Genomic DNA, 19,253 nt, shown 5'->3' on the forward strand with positions numbered 1-19,253 from the left:
GCAGGAATCCCTCTGTCACACTCAAACGAAGATCTCAAACTCAATCACATTGCTATCTTAAGTATATTCACAGTAGATTCAAGTGATATGCCGAGTGTCATTTCCCCAAATCTATTCTGTATTATTATATCTCAAGGTAGGCCATCTTCCCAGTGTTTGTGTTTGTTCTGCACTGCTGTTTTCTGCTTTGTCCACAGATGAGCAATGAATGACCTCTGAGCAGTAATCCAGCGGAGGAAGATTTCCCTGTGGGCTCCGTCCTAGATAATCGAAGTTCTGCAAGACTGTCTTAGGTCTGTCTGATTCCCTCCTTGAGAACAGGAGATAAAATCCTGATAGGGAGCCATAAGATGGGAGGAAGTTCTGTGAGCCAACCACAATGCTCAGATCCAAAGTGAAGCTCAGCTCATGATTGAAGTGGATAAATGAGAAAATGTGATCAATAATGATATCATGTGATAAATGATATCATATCAAACAGCAGATCTGAGCAAGACACATACTGTATGCACACAAGGGTGGGCTATATGATCAAAATCATAAATCGCATAATTTTATATCACAATAATTGAATTTATCACAAAATAGCTATTTCAACTGCATTGATATCTTGTCTCTGAATTTGCATTTACAATATAAAATAATATAACCATTTAATGTATATATATACAAAATAGTATACATGTATAAAATATTATATATTATTTTATAGTAAAATATTATATAGGCTACAGCCGATTCCCAAGATTCTTTCTAGTTCAATCACAATGCGTTTTTTTTTTTTCAAAGATCCACTTGGGATCTCAGTACAATCGAGAGACTATCAAGAGTGATGACAGTTTTGTAGCACACAGACAGCGTTTTAGAGCTCTCGCCACATCCATCGGCAATAAATATTTACAACCCATTTATTTCATCACATACACACACATGACAGAGTGTAAAATGGCCAGCTCAGCGAGCTGGAAGAGGAAACACGGAGGAGACCAGAACAATACCTCTTCCCAGCTGGTGCCACCACCAGATCCATCAGTGTGTCAACGACAAACGGATGTATGTGTGTGTGTGTGTGTGTGTGTGTGTGTGTGTGTGTGTGTGTGTGTGTGTGTGTGTGTGTGTGTGTGTGTGTGTGTGTGTGTGTGTGTGTGTGTGACAGCCATAGCACCTTCACTGACAAACACATCAGTCAGACGTAAAGCACATCCTAACACACACCATCAATCTGCCATCAAACAGACATTAGAACACACCGGTCAGTCAGCAAACACAGTTCAAAGGCCGTATTCAGCTGGTGAGAGGGACTGCTTCATAAACAGAGGAGAAAAAGACTGGTCAGATGCACAAAACCTCTGATCGAGAACTGTCCTACTCACAAGGTAGTGAAAGAGTAGCTAAATTAAGTACATTTTAAATAGTACATTTTACATTTTAAGTAGTATGCTTTAATATATAGCCTATATAATACAGATACACACATTTTTTCATGTAAGCTGTATGCACATATTGTGAGCTGCATTTATTTGATAAAGAATGCAATAAAAACAGCAATATTGTGAAATACTATTACAATTTAAAGGAACTGTTTTATATTGTAATATATTTAAAAATGTAATTCATTCCTGTGGTGGCAAAGCAGAATTTTCAGCATCATTACTCCAGTCTTCAGTGTCACACGATCCTTCAGAATTTATTCTAATATGCTGATTTGGTATTCAAATTATTATGTTTAATATTTTTGTGGAAGCCATAATACATACCATTCAAAAGTTTGGTATAGCCTAAGTATATACCTTTATTTATGGCACATTAAATTAATCAAAAATGACAGGTGTATGAAGAACCCTGGCTCTGGTGTATTTAATGAAATCTAACTCATTAGTGCGTCAAGGTGAAGGTAATTAATGGTTAATTTGTTGGCTAATTATATTTAGTGTGAAGCCACAAGTTAAATCCATCATAAAAAGAGGCAGAGGGAGGATATACGCTGTGAAAGAATGAGGAATGCTCATTATATTTTCACTCAGTGCCTCTTTTCTTCCTGAGGATGAGCCTTTAAGACATCCCACCGCGTGGAAAAAACACTGCTCTACGGGGCATCACGTGTGAGCGTAGTGGGCTGCTGTATCTAACCAATTTCAGAGCAATATCTTCTGCAGTGTGATCATATAGGTACAAATAATACCAGCATAGCCTGTGTCCTTATCCAGCATCACTGAAACCAAATGCTGAAGTGGGATGATCTTGTGTTTTGAAGCTTTATGGTAGTATAGGAGAATAAGCCAGGAGGTACAGATATAGCCATCTAAGAAAAAGGCCTTTCATAACTAACTTTATAAAAGCTGGACTCAGTTAACTCTTTCTTTGCAATAAAATGTTTAGCATGTCAAGAATGTCAAGTTAAAAATAGTTCAACCATTTCAAGATCCCTGCATTTAATTTTCGAGCTGTTTTTGAATGCAAGAATGCAAGCTGTGTGTTCGGCCTCTATCTGTTTATCTCTGGACATCTACCAAAGCAAGCCTCTTTTTTTTTTTCTACACTCTGACAAGGCTTTCAAAAAATGCCCGCAGCCCAATTACTGTAAACATCTTTCTCGGAGTAAATATTTTCCAGATTATCCTCTTTCAGCGTGTTGCCTGCTAGTACTAATGCTGCGAATCTCACATTATCCTTTCCTATGACAGCAACACAATTCGTGTTATCTCTGGAAAGATACTATCACAGTAAGTAATAAAATGCTTTGTACAAATCAAATACAAAAAATAATTTAAAAAAGAAGAGAAAAAAAAAAACAGTAGGCCAAAACTGGGTTTGTGCCTTGGGAAGCCGATAAGTGACGTGAGACTGTTCTGTGACACAACAGCTAGGCTATCCTGAGCGCTGGGGTGAAGCCTGTGGCATTAGGGGCTCTTCTGGACGATGAAATGATCGAGTGCCGAGGTGCCTGTGTATATTAGCAGCACAGTGGCTGTTGACATGACAGCAGTCTAGCCCAGACTCACTTTGGCTTCTGGGAGTTTCCAGGCACAGAGCTCCTGGACACAGTCTGGAAAAGAAAAGAATTGGAGGAGAGAGCGAAAGTGAGAAAGAGAGGAAAGGAAGCCTGCATTCCAGTGTGGTGGTCCAAAAGTCTGCAAAATAGCTTTCCAACAAAATTCAGGCCCAGAACCTACACACAACATTGCGCTAACATTTCATAAACGTTCAATTGATACTGTTTTGCAGTATGCTTCAGAGGAAATGTCAAAGAAATTATGCACAGTAATAAACAACAACTGATTTATCAAAGGTTGCTTAACCACTCAAAAGAGTATGAAAAGGAATACTGGAAAAACGTTGGGAATCTTGGAACACCCATCTTACACCTGGTACAATCATCATATCAACAAAGTTTTGAATCTCTTTCTTGCTCATACAAACAGATCTCGCATATTGCTCGACTCTTCTTCTCCATAATCCCGCCGTTTCGCTTCATGTTTCTCCTACCCGTTCTCTATTAATGTTTCTCATCTCATCCTCTTTCTATGTTTCTCATCTCATCCTCTATCTTTTACTCTCCATTTCTATGTAATCCATTCTTTTCCTCTTCATCTTCCTCAAACCCATCGCCCTCTTTTTTTTCTCATAAGCTGGGAAACGGTCTGTGAATGAGCAGTAAATTGCTTGCCCTCCCAGTTCAAACCTAATTCACATGGCAGTTGAACAGATTACCTGCCCAGCCAACAGGGCAAAGGGGCACAGGACAAGAGCGTAAGCTTTCCTCGGACTCTGAACGCTGTAGATTGGTTCATCTGTCCATCAACAGTCTTCTTAATGCATATCAGTCTGACCAACCCAAGTTCAAAAAGATTTTGTGCTTAAATTGTGACCAACAGACAATACGTTTTCCAGACTTTCAGGTCCGATTCAGAGCAGACCTCCAGGAGTCCCTCAGCCATCTAGCTAAATTCAGACACCAGGATAAATGCAGGCAGGGGGGCCAGATGGCAAACCTTTCATGTCAGGAGGAACACTTTTTTTGTGTGTTCTGCAATCAGCCACAGCCACATTGGTTAACTTCATTTGTTGCCAAGTGTAGCAATGATCCATGAGCCACAGGGAAGAACAAGGGGCCTCCACCTGCTACGTAAATGATAGACCTTGATTAACGCTGCCTCTACCTGAAACACACAATTTTCCTGCTTCAGTGGTAGCAAGATCTACTGGCTACCTGTACTGACGCACATCTAGTCAACAGAGCATGATCATGCTACTTATCACCTCAGAGACTAATTCAATTGGCTCAGTGCAACACAATTGCAGACCTAACTTAAGAAACCATAATTTGAAAAATGTCCACTACACCAAACACCTCCCTCTAAGCTACTTGGGGCCAGATTTACTAACAGCTTGCGCCAGCGCAAACCATTTTTTGACGACTGTCAGAATTTACTAAAGACAAGCAGTGAAAAATTAGCGATGAAAAGGCATGGACAGTTATTTTTGCGGCTGACCTTATTGCATATGCATTTGTAGGAGTTTCCTTTCAGGTGCGAAATTTATGGGAGTACTGGTTTTTGCACCGTTATTTACAGCACAAAAAAAGCATGCCTTAAACCAGATGCTAACTAGTATTGTGTTGGACATTATGGAAATGATCTGACTGCGTCTGTGTTCTTTAATTTGTGCATCGCCAGTAGATCACGCGCAGAACTTTCCAATCCCAAACAGCGCTGTTTTGGAATTGCGCTCTCACGTTAATTTAGTAAATCTGCCCCTTACTGTATCTTAGAACTGTAGTCTACCTTTTGGACCCAAACCAGTCTCACATCAGCACACATAAGCAACTCTAATAAAGATGCATTAGATGTTCTGCATTAGAAGTTTGTAAGAAACTTTGAGAGAAGAACTAGACTGTGAGAATATGAATGTCCAGCAGGTATATCTATAAGAGCAGGCTGTGTTTCATTAATGTTAACTGATGAGTTTGCAGTGGTTGTCTGGAAGCGTTCCGGAGATCATGCTGGGATTCTTATACAGCACTCTGAGTACAGGAAGTACAGCATTCCTATAGCACATAAACTGTGTAATAGCTACTCCCTCCTGAGACTAACACAATAACACACACACACACACACACACACACACACACACACACACACACACACACACACACACAAGGACCTTATAAAGGAAGAAAAACATCAGCACATACAAACCGATTGTATGTAAAAAAAAAAAAATCAAGAAATGGATATCTATAGAAGCCGCTTTCCATCTTAGAGTAAAACATAAAGCAGATAACTGAGATAAAAATGAAAACACGAAATAAAGTAATTTCAAGATACAGTCACAATGAAACCGAAACTGCAAATACGATAAATAGTCACAATTGCAGGAATTAAAGTCGCAAATTATGAAAAGCAAATAGCAACTGCGAGATATTAAGTGACATTGCAAAACATTCACATTTTGAGAAAATAAAATAGCAATTAAACAAAATAATTCTGTAAGATATAAATTGACAGTTGAGAAATGGTCACAATTATGAGAATTAAGCCCTAATCTGAGATACAGCAACTACAAGGAATGAAGTCACACAAAATTAAGTCAAATTTGGAGATATAAAGTCACAATTACGAAAGAAAAAAAAACATTGCAAGATCTAATCTGACAAATTAGAGCTGCACGATTCTACATAAATTGAGAATCGCAAAATTTTGTTTAAAATACAGATACTCCCATGATTCTGAATAGACAACTAAACAAAATAACATGTAAAGTCACATTTACTAGAGGTTCTGACAAAATGTTAATTGCTACTTAATGAATGAATGATTCAATGACTCACTCATAAAGACTTTCCTTGTTTCATTATTGGAAGAATCAGCATATTTGAACTGGATGAATCTTTTGAATGAATGATTCAATGACAACTTAAGTTCTTTAACAGTTACTTGTCGCCACCTACTGGTTAAATTATATCACTGATACAATCTTTATTTGAAGTGTCAAGTTATTTTCAAAAGGTGATCGCTACCATAGACTCTAGCCTTTATATATGAACTATAAACTTTTATCCCAGTACTTTTGTGATAATTTGAATCATTGTAAAACAGAATTAATGATAATGTGTCTGTGTGGCTGAAAAGACTTAAACATGACAACTGCTCTCTTTGGGTCAGCTGCAGCGCCAACGCAGATTTGAATGTTCGCTGTAATCATACTTGTCAAAAGTTTAATAGACAGCCGAATTGCTGTCATATAGGAATTCGATCGCGTAAGTGTTTGAATCGAGACTGCGATCTTTTAACGATTAAATGTGCGGCTCTACTGACAACTGAGAGATATAAAGATGCAATGAAGGTGAAACTGTATAAGGTTGCAGATACTTTTTCTTTACTCTGAGGCAGAAATGGGTTTCCATAGATGCCAGATTGTTGATCATAAAGGTGGAAACATACATTGTCTTTCAAGTCGAAGAGGAAGTGAATATTATAAATGTTATGTGTTTGGCACAGTATGTGAGCTATAATGGGACTGTGATTAAGGAACAAATGATAATCTCCAAACAGTGGCACAAAAGCAAGATCCCAGCTGTCACCAGCCATGCTACGAAACCAAGATCTGCAAATTCCTACGAGAGATCGAAAGCCAATCTTCAAAATCAATTTTCTTTCACATCAAGCTTCTTTGTTGCCCACAAATTACTTTTTTTTAACGTAAAGCTGCAGTAATAACGTGCAACTTCCCTTTGTTATCCTTCTGCAACCATGGCTCACTGTCATCGGCATTAAAAAGGCAACAAGCAGCTTAAAGGTCGCCCATCTAGCGGAAAAATGGGAGATGCAACATTAGGTTAGCACCATGCTGCTGCTGATGCAACTTAAATCCGCCGCACTGCATTGATGAAAGAGAGGGACAATGGTCTGCAGAAAGGTCACATTATAGCAGCTGTGTGAAATAGAGTCACACACTTCAAAACTGTCTCTCGTTTTGCCTCGCTCTCTCCCATCACCTCCTCTCTCTCACCTTTCGGTCTGGTGCTCCAGCTCCCCAAATCCCCAATCACTCCTCACAAGTTCCCATCATCGAAAAGGTCAACAGGAGCAAGAACACATCCATGGCGACTTCCAATGAGACGCTTCCTCAAGGAAGACCATGCAAAGGTGATGTTGGAGGTCAAGCCGAATCAAAGAGGGCACCCCTAATCTATTTCAGCGCCAGAGTGAAATAAATTACATTAATTATGCATTACGCTAGCTGTTTATCCAAGGGACCCTGATTATAATAGCTTCAAGAGTGTTAGCATACATACGTTGCATGCCACTAAATGACCCCGAATTATCCCAGAGGTCGGATATAGAAACCTGGAATGTAGTTAATACGTTGTTAAGTTGATTAATCTGCCTGATCCATCAATTATGAAATTGAGTTGCTGCATTCCAAAGCATACATCCTGTGCACTGTTGCTCTAATTTAGGGAATGCAACATACAGTGTGGCAGTAACCTTCACATGGATTAGCGGGACTTCAGCTAAAGATTACAGCCTCTTCATGCTACTGCAGTGTGGCTTAGGCACATCAAATAAGAGGCAAACACTCGCATGTCAACGGCACACACTCGCTCAAGCACGCTCATTAGCATTGAGAGTTCCCATGTGCATCTACAATATGATATTTCACATACACACACACTTGGCTGAGAGTATTTGATTGAGGTGCTCTACACTCACAAGTCCTTAATGAGGTTTCAGATAGGGAGGTTCATTAAAAATCAGGCAGATTCTGATGATGTCATACTCATGCCCTTTGGAGAGGTTCGGGACAGGACCAGTGTTGTTATTGTTAACTAAAACAAAAACTATTAATAATAAATACTGTTATGGTATATAAATAATAACACTAAAAAATAAAATTGGACGTGTCAAATAACAACTGCCAAATTCTATTCAACAGAGAAACAAACAGTTGGGAAATAGGTTTAGTCAAGCTTGTCAAACATTGATGGGATGGTGGTGTCAGAAGATACAAATGGATGGTCTTCTGCCTGTATAGTCAACATAAGCATCTTCTATATTCTTCCTGTTCTGCCTCAAAATTTCAATTTCTCTCCCTCTGCATTTACCATTATCTTTTCCCAGGCCTCCTGTGGTGTTTTTCCTTCCTTGTGTCTTCTTCATCTCTGTGTGTCCTTTATTGCACCCTGCTTCTCTTTTGTAGCTATTTTGTGTTTCTACTTATAACTTTCATAGAATTGTCTGGCTCTCTAGAGGCAGACACTTGACTCTTCCAGTTTTTACACTTGACTCTTCAAGTTTTGGTCTCATCTGTGTCTCTTTTCCTTCCCCCTTTCCCTGGCTCCTGCTCTCCACCTGACCCTTTCACATAATCATTCATCACTGCAGACCTACACGCTGCATTTCAGAGGCTGGTCAATCTGCAAATGGACTGGTCATAGCTAAAACTGGACTTAACTGGGCTGGCTTTAGCTGAGTACAACTGAACTGGTTATTATAGCTAAACTGGACTGGGCTAGGATGTGCCTATACTGTGTACAAGTGGACTGGCCTTAGCTAATCTGGACTGAACTCTGCATGCTAAACTGAACCTGACTGGGTTTAGCTAAACTGGACTGGACTGGACTGGGCTGTACTTAACTGAGACTTTTCTTAGCTAAACTGGGACCAAACAAGATGGGCATACTAAACTGGACCTGACTGGTTGAATTGACCGGGTTTAGCTAAACTGGACTGAGTTGGATTTAAGCTTAGATAAACTGGACTGGATTTAGCTCGACTGGACTGCTGGACTGGACTAGTCTAAGCAGATGTTTCTGTCAGGTTCACTTGTAGCTAGAGTTCCCTCCCCCATCCCATCAAGCACATACAGACTAATCTCAGACAGCCCGGTGTGATTGATGATGCTCCATTAATATGACCACCTCGCACATCAGCCAGCAGATTTACGACGGTGGCGACGGGACGATTTGGCACAGGCAGTGGCAAAAACACAGATGCATGCGCACAACTACGCTCGTTCGCTCTTTCTATCCCCCTTTTACTTTCACAGCTGCACTATAATGAGGATCCACATCAAGATCCAGCGTCCATCAAGCTGCAAAACAAATACGCACAACACCATCTCTCTCTTGGTCTACAAACACACTCAACACAAAACATGAACACGAGGCATGCAAATTTTATACATACACACCCAACATAATCTCCATCCACAGACGCACATACACACACACACATATTCTCCCCTCCTCCCCCTTCTAATGCTGACGGAAGAGATTTACAGGGCAGTGGAACAAAAGAGCGGGTTACACCAAGTTCAAATCATCATATGGTGAAAAAGCCCTGTGTTTCATTAGCAACTCAGCACAGCCAAGCCACGTAGACACACATGCACAAGACTTAAACAGCAGCATAAACAGAACTCTAGAGAGGGTTCTGTCCATCTGATGCACTGAAAACAAGATGTTACACTTTAAACACCCCTGGGGTCAAGAGGGGGAAGTTGTGACTTGTTTAGAGGAGACATGTTTACTGTGACTCTTTTAGGTCCCGTGAGGACCGGCATGTGTCCTCCCAACCGGCTGAGAGCGGTCGTCTGCGGGACAGTCAACGCCGGGGTGAGTAAAACGACACCGGCTTTTGAAATCATAAGGGGCCTACTTGGATTTCACACTGAGTATGTCCCCCGCTGCAGTAAATATAACAGCAAAAGAGCTCTGCAACACAAAAGCAAGCAAGCATACACACGCACACTCTGTTAGAAAGGAAACTAAAATGAAATACAAAAAGAAGCCATATAAACCTTTAGAGCGACAAAAGATGAAGGACTTGAGAAACAGATGAAGAAAAAAAAGGATGAAAAGCATTTGATGAGGATGAAGAGCTATTCAGACAAACTAGTCAGAGAGTATATTTTTGGAGAGATCTGTTTGTTAGCCAGTCTGCAGACTTGCACATTATCACTGAAACCACAAATACCACACGCTGCATTATTATCTTGCACTATATCAGAAAGAGACACTGTTTACTCTGTAATATGAATATATAGAAGCAAATATGTAGCTAGCAAATAGTATGGAGAATTGCAATTCGAATTTAAATGCAAGGAAGCAGAATGAAAATCAATTAAAATTATTTAAAATAAATACATACATTCCTGTAATTTTTAACTAGGAAAGCAAAGGTTTACAAGCCTTACAGACAGAAAGATAAGACAAAAGATAGAACGATAGAAAGAACAAGATAAATAGAATGAACATGAAATTGACAGAAACACTCTTAAAAATAAAGGTTATGAAGTATTTTGCAGCGATGCCATATAAGAATTTTGGGTTCCCATAAAAAAAAACTTCCAGTTAACAGTTCTTAAAAGAACCATAAAAATCTAAAGAACGTTTTCCCACTATAAAGCACCTTTTGTGGAATGGGAAGGTTCCGTGGATGTTAAAGGTTCTTCATGGAACCATAGATGCCGATAAAGAATCTTTACTTTTTGGATGGATGGATGGATGGATGGATGGATGGATGGATGGATGGATGGATGGATGGATGGATGGATGGATGGATGGATGGATGGATGGATGGATGGATGGATGGATGGATGGATGGATGGATGGATGGATGGATGGATGGATGGATGGATGGATGGATGGATGGATGGATGGATGGATGGATGGATGGATGGATGGATGGATGGATGGATGGATGGATGGATGGATGGAGATCGATAAAGATCAGCTGAAGAATGTGAGCGGTGGCCGTGCACCGTAATTCTATTTTTATTTTTTACAAACAACTGTCCATACTACAGACAACATACTGCTGAAAACGTACACAGCATAAATAAACAAATCATGAATAACAATGTAATTTCCCCTTCATTTGTATTCTTAAACAAAAATGTGTGCAACGTACCAAGACATAAACGAGAATGGGAATATTCACACTCTACACATATACTGCATACTGATGAGTACGGTATTTAAATCAGATAATATGAAGAGCTGTTTGTCAAAAGACTCCTGAGGTGACATAAACGTTAATATTTACACTCATATTCATCATGTGTTCACCTGCAGCTGCTTCTAGCATTCATATTTTTCTCTTGCGCTGACATCAATAAACTAATGAGCGTGTCAGCTGGCTTCTGGATTAATATGCGTCCGGTATAAGAGTGTGTGTACTTGAGAAAAAATGTCTGTCCTTAATCACTGAAAACGGATAAAGATGCCTGCCGGGAGTGTCAAAACAGGGGCCACTGATGTGTGACTGTGTGTAGGCAAGAATGTCTATGAGATGAGACACTTACTATGCAAAGACAAGCATGAATAGTGTGATTTCAGAGGAATTCATAGATTTATTCACAATCGCTTGTCGCAATTCGCCTTTGGAGTCGTGCTTGTCCTTGCATGGCATGTGTAGCATTATACGCTGTTTACTATGAGTTACGCTGCCAACGAAACTCATATGTGGAAGGCTGGTGGCCTCTAGTTGCCAGGGCAACACATACAAATAGCAAAAGGTCTTTATTGGGTGATTGAAATGCGACAGCTCACCTAAGCCAACATTATTAATATGTATGTGGAGTATCATCTATGACAAGCACCAAATGTCAGGCGTCTGAGAGTGATCTAGCAAGCTCGTTCCCTGCTGGCGTCGCATTTAACCTCTCGCGGCAGAACTCTGAGGGACGGCAGGGGGGAATAAGCACGGGATTGCAGTCGTAGTGTGCGCACTCTGGGAGCCGTCCAGGGGATGGGATAAAGATCTAAAGCCGAGGCAAATGGCGTTAACAGCCAAACATTAATACCCATCAATATGTATGAAGCTGAGCATGTGTAGAACTCGAACTTATGAATTCATGTATTAAAGGATGCATGTATGCATCTATACACGCTTGCAGAATTCATATGCACGGAGATGTGTCTGGACACATGTTGGGATAGGGTCAGTGGCACAGTGTCTTCACAATTTGAACTAAAAAAATCATTTTCCGTAACTGAAATAAAATATGGTAACACTTTATTTTAAGGTGATGTAGTTACTACATGTACTTACTATAGTAATAACAGGAAATTGTGCATTTACAAGTAGGCTTACTAACTCTAAACCAAACCCTAACCATAACTCTATTGTAAGTACATGTAGTTAATTAATATTGCTCAGTACTTATTTGAGTAAGTACAATGTAGGCTAACCACCTCGCCTTAAAATAAAGGATTACACTATATTTTAAGGTGTCATTGTTACAGTGTAATTATATATTTAAGTACTGAGTAATAATAAGTAACTACATTAGGGTAGGATTAGGGTTTGGTTGAGGGTTCGTTGCATGTAATTATGCATAATTTACTGTTATTACATATGGTAAGTACATGTAACATACAAGGACACTGTAAAATAAAGTGTTACCAAATAAAGTGTAACCTAAAATATAAATATAAGATGAAAAACTTAAACTTGAAAAATTAACTTAACTAACTAACTTAAGCAACTAACTGAAATAAATAATTTAAGGTGAAGTAATAAGGTTACTAATACATAAAAATAAAGATATATAAAAATTCAAAATATCAATAAAACTATAATAGTAATAATAATACTAATTCATAATAATTAATAATAATTATTTCAGCTAATTAGGCTTTCTGAATGATAGATAAGACAGTAATAATAGGGCTGGGTAAAATATTAAGTCATGCTTTAACTGTGTTTGCTGTCTGAATTAAAAAGTGTGTGTACTGCAAAATAATGGCAAGCAAACAAAAATGTTTTTCTATTAAGATGTTGAGTATATTAATTTTGCATAATTTTACAATAACAGTTTTACACAAGAAATGCTATTTAAGGTTTACTATACACAGATCAGGATTTTGGTTGCGTTAAATATTGTGTTAAATATATAGAAAATGAACTGCATAGTTTGAGCACATATTAACATTTTCATAATATACCTAGTTAGAAGGTTCTCATTACTTTATGTTAAAAAAAGGCCATTATTAACTGGAATATGCCCAAATAAATCAGGGTAGAATTGTAATCTGAAACAAATCGAGAATAACGGAAAGTCCATATTGATAACTGGCTCTAATAAATAAACCAGTTCAGGTTTCCATCTTACTGATGAAATAGGCTGCAAACACTACATTAATGTGCTTTAAGCCATTACACTCGTTTGTTTTTCACTCCTCTGTCACATCTGTTGGTCTCAGGTAAACGCAATCACACCGGTTGCGTGGAAAACGAGCCACAAGACTAGCAAAGCATACTCTCGTCTTTGTGGTAGAACAGCTGCTGCGATCAAGCTCCAAACCCCCCCGGGGCAAAAGCAGCAATCTGGCTTCTGTTTGTTGAAAATGGCATGGGACATCTGTACTCATGCGATGCTGAATCTGAACAAACACAATTCTTTCTAACTGCCACTGAGCGTTGTCTTAAAGAGTTAAACTGAGCAAGAGACTTCATCACTCAGATGCAAAGACCAGAAGTGATTTTATTATTTATTCATAACATCATCAAGATGCCAGTTCCCCTAAAAACAGCAGTGGGGAAATATATAGGTAAGCTGCCAAGACATGCAAATTATCCTCATTCCTCCCACAGGGATCGGCAATGATGTTTTGCAGGGCTGCGCATCCTCCACAGCTCTTTATTGGTAATCCACTGACTTCTTCCACTTAACTTCAGCCGTGAGGGCAAACATTAAATCTTGTAGCATAATGTCGAAATGAGATGCCAAAAGCAGCAGGGAGGCGGAACTAAGTCCTCACAGGTCGAGACTCGATGGAAGAAACAGGTCCACGGTGCAAAAACAGATCTTGCCTCAGGGTCAACCATGTTTAGTTTTGAATATGCACAATATTATTCATATTTATTTATCAATTCTTGTTCCACAGGTTAACACAATGCATATTTCACAAATAAATCTCAGCTGTGACAGGAACAGTCAATATGGAAAAGTAAAATCCATTTCTATAGGTGTTTTGAAAAAGGGCTGCAATGTTTTAAGAGAAAATTACTTTCAAGGTGCATGGGGGCCGATTTACACTATCATAGAAAACATGGTCAAATCTTAGAAAATGTCAAATTTGGGGGGGATTAAAGCTGCAACAGAGCTGAAAGGCCAAAGGACGAAGGTGGTTTCAAAACTGGTTCTTTACATACGCCTTCAAGTAGCCTAGCTCATAAAGAGGTGGAACACTTTTTCAAGTTATTTGTTATAAAAAAAAAGAAAGATAAAAAAGGAAGAAAAAAAAAGCTTTTTGTTTGTTTGTTTGTTTAGGTAGACAATATCATAATCCTTATTCAAATACCATTTCAAATTACAGTTTTTTGTTATTACCTGAATAGAAACGTGAAGTATGTACAGTACTATGGAAACCTGTAATGGGGAAATTCTGCTTCCTATTTGTGCACAGCTCACGGACTCCGAGGTTGTGGGTCAAAACCTTGCGCTGCCTAACGTTATACCGCATTTTTGGGCATCATCGGAACGCGCCTACGACGCATAAAATGCTTTTAGGTAGACAACTCACTCAGGTTTTGACACACAGCTCGTGTACTTTCTTTAGTGAACTACAAAAATTCAGTTGCACTGCCGTCCTGAACAGCTGCTTTGTAGCAAATAACCACAGTGTGCATCACCACATCAATATACCAAGAGCAGGCTGCCTATTCAGACCAACATCTGTGCGTCCAATAGAATACATTTAAGTTCAAATCAAGCAGTTCAGTAACTTTTGCACATAGCGGTTAATCAGATTGAAGGTTATATTGAAGAACTTACCGGTACAGACATCTTGAGCTCCTTCTTTCAACCCACTACGAGCTTGATGCTGATTTTAACGGATCAGTTTCTTCCCCTCTAACGGTTTTTCAGCAGAAAACATCAATTTGTGTTGTTAGGATTCTCTCGGAGTCCTTCTATTCCATGTTGTCTGTGGTAAGGGTGCAGTCCGAGTCTCGATGGGGTGAGAAGTTTATTGTGAATGTTTTAGATGTGTCTCCGCTCCACCTCGCACGAGCAGCGCTGCGCAGTTCACCCTCCTCTCCAGAGATCTGCTGCTGGGCTAGATAATAAAATGGTTTTTATAAATAAAACGCTTCTCTTCTTCACTCGTTTTTTCCCCGTACAGTAAGGAATGACTCGCCTTTGGTTGGTCTGTAATGCGGTAGTGTACACTGACAGTTCATAGCACACAGCTCGCGCTCTCCCTCGCTCTCTCCCTATGATGGAATCATCAAGTTCTGTTTAAAGGTACAGTGTCCGGTTACCTCGCTGTGGATAAACACATATTATGCGATGTGAACAGTATAGCGTGTATTTACATTCGATGTATTTATGCCCGTTTCGTGGTATTAACCTGTTTATTGATATACTGTTTTACTTTCCCTTGGAAAAAACGACTTTTTGTGCCTTACAAATAATACTTCGTGCATATACAAATTAATACATACAAGTATACATAAAAAAAAAAATCAGTTCAAATGTAAATCTTTAATCAAATTAGCTTCCCCTCCCTCTTGCTGCAACATCTCTTTTCTTCTCTGATGGCGTGTTTAGTGACCCGAGGGCTACAATGATCCAAAGATCCAAACAATTCAAAATCAAGTCCCGCCCAACATTTTTTCTTGCTTGAGAAGCCGTTTCACTCAGCTATACATCGCAATAGGGAAGAAAATATTATTTGAACTTGTATTTCATGCTGACTTTATTTATTAATGCCCAAAGTATCTCATGTGAGTCACAAGTTGTTCCTTGCATGTCATCAGAGAAGAAAAGAGATGTGGGAATGAGCACAGATAAATCATTTATAATAAAAACCGCAATATTCCACACACAAACACACACACACAAAATTTGTTCGTTTTGATTTTCAGGTAACTTTAATTTGCATGGAAGGCTGTACTACCATACCTTGTCGCTGCTCATGGGCCTACCAGATTTTGGCAATTCTAGATAAATGAAAAAAGATTGTGATGACACTTGTGAAATTCACTTGGATGGAAATTTAGCTTTTGACAATGAATGCTTTGTCACTCAAATCACAGAGAACATCCCTAACTATCCTTGGAAAATGTCTAAAAAGTTCTGAAAGCCCTATTCAGACCATCAGCGACAAATTCATCATGCCATCTCTGCAGAAATGAGAATGACTGCAGACAACAAAAATATAGTGTGAAAGTATATCTTTAGACCTATAAAAAGTAGCAATTACCCATTAACATGATGAAACCACTTGCAAACATTCTAGCATTTGACTTTACAAGAAACACCATTAATAATGCATATTGCAAAAGATGCTGATATCAACAAAATGTCTGGCCTTTCAAATTAGCTGATGCTGGATGATGTTCTAGGGGTGGGGTTACTAACAAAGATTAAGCACGTCTTCAAAAAGGTTTCAGATTAAACACCAAGAAGCATCTCATCTACAATGAAATTCCCTTTAAGGAAGAAACTGTGTTATTTGGAAGACAGCAGATAGAAGTATGTGTTGTGGAGGACAATTATAAGCAGTATCATTCCCAATGCTCTCACTGACAGCTATGCCATGAGCACTATGAATGGCTTTTAATTATACAGGGCAGCTGTGTGAAGGAAGTCAAAGGTCCTCTTCTTATCTTCAAATGTCTGTTAAATTGGTGTCATGACACTCCCTCCCTTCATCTGCCAACATTAGCCAATGTTGAGAGGGATAAAGTACTGGAAAGGAGACCTTCAGAAGGAAATCTTTTTGGTGGGCTGCCAAACCAGTCCAAGGCTGAATTTGCTGCAAAGACAGAAAAAAAAAAAAAAAAAAAATCTCTCTCTCGTGATCTGAAATTGGATATTAGCCATGAGCAGGTCCATACAGAGTCTGAATGGGCAGAACTTGCAGATTTGGAACGCCCCTCATTTGTCAACTTATTCATCCACCACCCTCTGCTCATTTATTAAATATTTTGTGTAATTTGATAATGTGGAAGTCTCTTTTTAACACATTTGACCCATATTTAAATCCATTCTGCAAGATTCCACAAATCCCTGCATATTCCATGTTTGGAATTTAGCCATTACTGACAAATTGGAGAGTAAAAAAAAAAATACAAGAATGTTTAAAGGACATCAAGTGCTTTTGCAAATGTGCCATAAAAAATAGCAGCACATAGTACTGACATTAAAATCAAGCTTATAGTTCAGCAAGCAATGCACTGGAACTGTAAGGAGGAAAGCATTTTATAGTAGCTTACACAAAGGGAGTAAATACCCAGCAGTGTTTTAAAGCGCCTCTTAACTCTGGTGACCTAGAGGTAAGAGGCATTTGGAACATTTTAGCCAGCTGTTATTTTAGGTTCTCATCACAGTGATTGTTTATAATTGTCCTCTTAACAGCGCTGTCTATTTTTAAGGTTTCTGCCCCTGTTTGAAGTCATGCTCTTGGTGACAGACAGATACACATGCCTGGAGGTAAAGTTTGTGCTATATATACGGTACAGGAATTCCGAGTGGACACCTAAGGCCATGTAGCTCCATAAAGGTCTTTTTATAGGCTATACAACACTGCTAAGGGTCTACACCTCTTTAACAGCATTGGATCTGTGGGTTCATTTGATTTGATCCATTTTGGCCTGCTTGCCTTACTCATATACGCAGTGCATTCTATCTAAATAATGCTAATAAATCAGAATTTTTTACTAGTGTAAAATCACTCAAGAAGTGTACTCAAGAAGGTAGATAAGATGAAAGAGAGATGAAATGCAAGTACTGAAATACAGAAAAGTCTTATGAAGTGAAATTCAAAGTTGATGATAATGGCAGAGACAATTGCGAATGGAAAATCAGACTTGTGTCATCAAAATGTCTAAGTGCAATGCAAGATGAAAGCATTGGGAAAATGGTAAAAGTGAAAGAAAGAAAGGGATGAAGGCATTATTTAGGAGCTAACAGCAGTGTTCAGACCCAGGAGAGAGAGTAAAATCAGGAGAGGACAGGTGCGTTTGAATAAAGATGAGGACGACAGGCTCCTCTCCACTCCTGAATACCATACACTTACCATTGACTTTGAGTGGAAGGGGGAGGACATGAATAAAAATGAGCGTGGTTACCTCTCTAAACTCCCACTATGCCTAGAGTGTGTTTATTCACATGGAAAGAGTGATTTGACTTGCGTGCATGTTTAAAGGATTAGTTCATCCGAAAATGAAAATTCAGTCATCATACTCACCCTCAGGCTGGTCTAATCCAGGGGCTTTCAAGCTTCAAAAAGGACACAAAAGCATCATAAAAATATGAAGTGTATTTTTATACATCTCATATGCTTACATTATAAGTCCTCTGAAGACTATACAAAAGCATTGTGTGAGGAACAGACTGAAATGTATGCCATTATTCATTGATAATGTTCCCCGGTAATCTGTAAATCACTGACTCAGGGACTTGAACTTGCAATAGAATGAGAATCTGTCCAATTTGTGAACAAATCTTTCAGGTTTTGTGAACTGGATTCATTGAAAAGATCTGACTCAAACAATGATTTGTTCATGAATCATTGCTTTTCACATGGAGCGAATATTAGTTTCGTTAAAAATTTAAATTTATGTTGCTTTCATGTCATGTTAAAGCAGGGTTCCTCAAAAGCAGAGTTTAGCTCCAACCCTGATCAAACACACCTGAGCAAGCTAATCACGGTCTTCAGGATCACTAGAAAAATCACTGGAAGGTGAGTTTGATCAGGGGTTGAGCTAAACTATAACATAGTAATTCTATGTTATAGGCTTTGCAGCCCCTGTCCTCGTTCAGACTGACGGCAAAAGGTCTGGACTCCATAAGCTTTCATTGGCCGATGATGACCATTTAGCGTAAAGCAACCAGAGTTTGTTGTGTTCCACGGCATGTTTGGGGGCAGGAAAATTGATGTGTAAAACTCGTGGACGCATTTTAAAGAGTCTACGCTGAAGATTTTACATACTTTTGGAAATCCAGCGTTTAGTTGATCCTGATAAGGGCTCATTGTCACAGTTGTAAACACAACAGCTTGCTTCTTCCATAAGGGGGTTTGGCATCACGGCATCTTTGTTTCCAGGCGAACCGTTAAAAAACATGTCGAACACTTCTCCTGGTAATCCTGTAGAATACTAGCCTGGCAAGCCAGACCTACATCAAGATGTTTGGTCTGGCAACTCACCATAGACACGGCTCAATCCGAGGGGCGGGATAAACGGCTGTCTTTCAAATTCCCTCTGCACGCAATAGGACAGCGCTTCAACCAA

General features: G+C 39.1%; 1 protein-coding gene across 2 annotated transcripts in view; it reads right to left on the reverse strand.

The window, feature by feature from the left end:
- bcar1 (BCAR1 scaffold protein, Cas family member) overlaps positions 1–15,250 on the reverse strand; it is a 93,721-nt gene extending 78,471 nt beyond the window's left edge. The window contains exon 1 of one of the 2 annotated variants that reach the window (XM_081373060.1): positions 14,788–15,250. In XM_081373060.1, coding sequence (XP_081229186.1) covers positions 14,788–14,799 — 12 coding nt within the window. In that variant the 5' untranslated portion in view covers positions 14,800–15,250. The remainder of the gene's footprint in view (positions 1–14,787) is intronic. The other variant, XM_081373058.1, reaches the window with a different exon arrangement.
- Positions 15,251–19,253: the final 4,003 nt, after the last annotated feature.

This window comes from Scardinius erythrophthalmus (genome assembly GCF_964197995.2).
Source record: "Scardinius erythrophthalmus genome assembly, chromosome: 8".
In the NCBI taxonomy this organism is placed as follows: Eukaryota; Metazoa; Chordata; class Actinopteri; order Cypriniformes; family Leuciscidae; genus Scardinius; species Scardinius erythrophthalmus.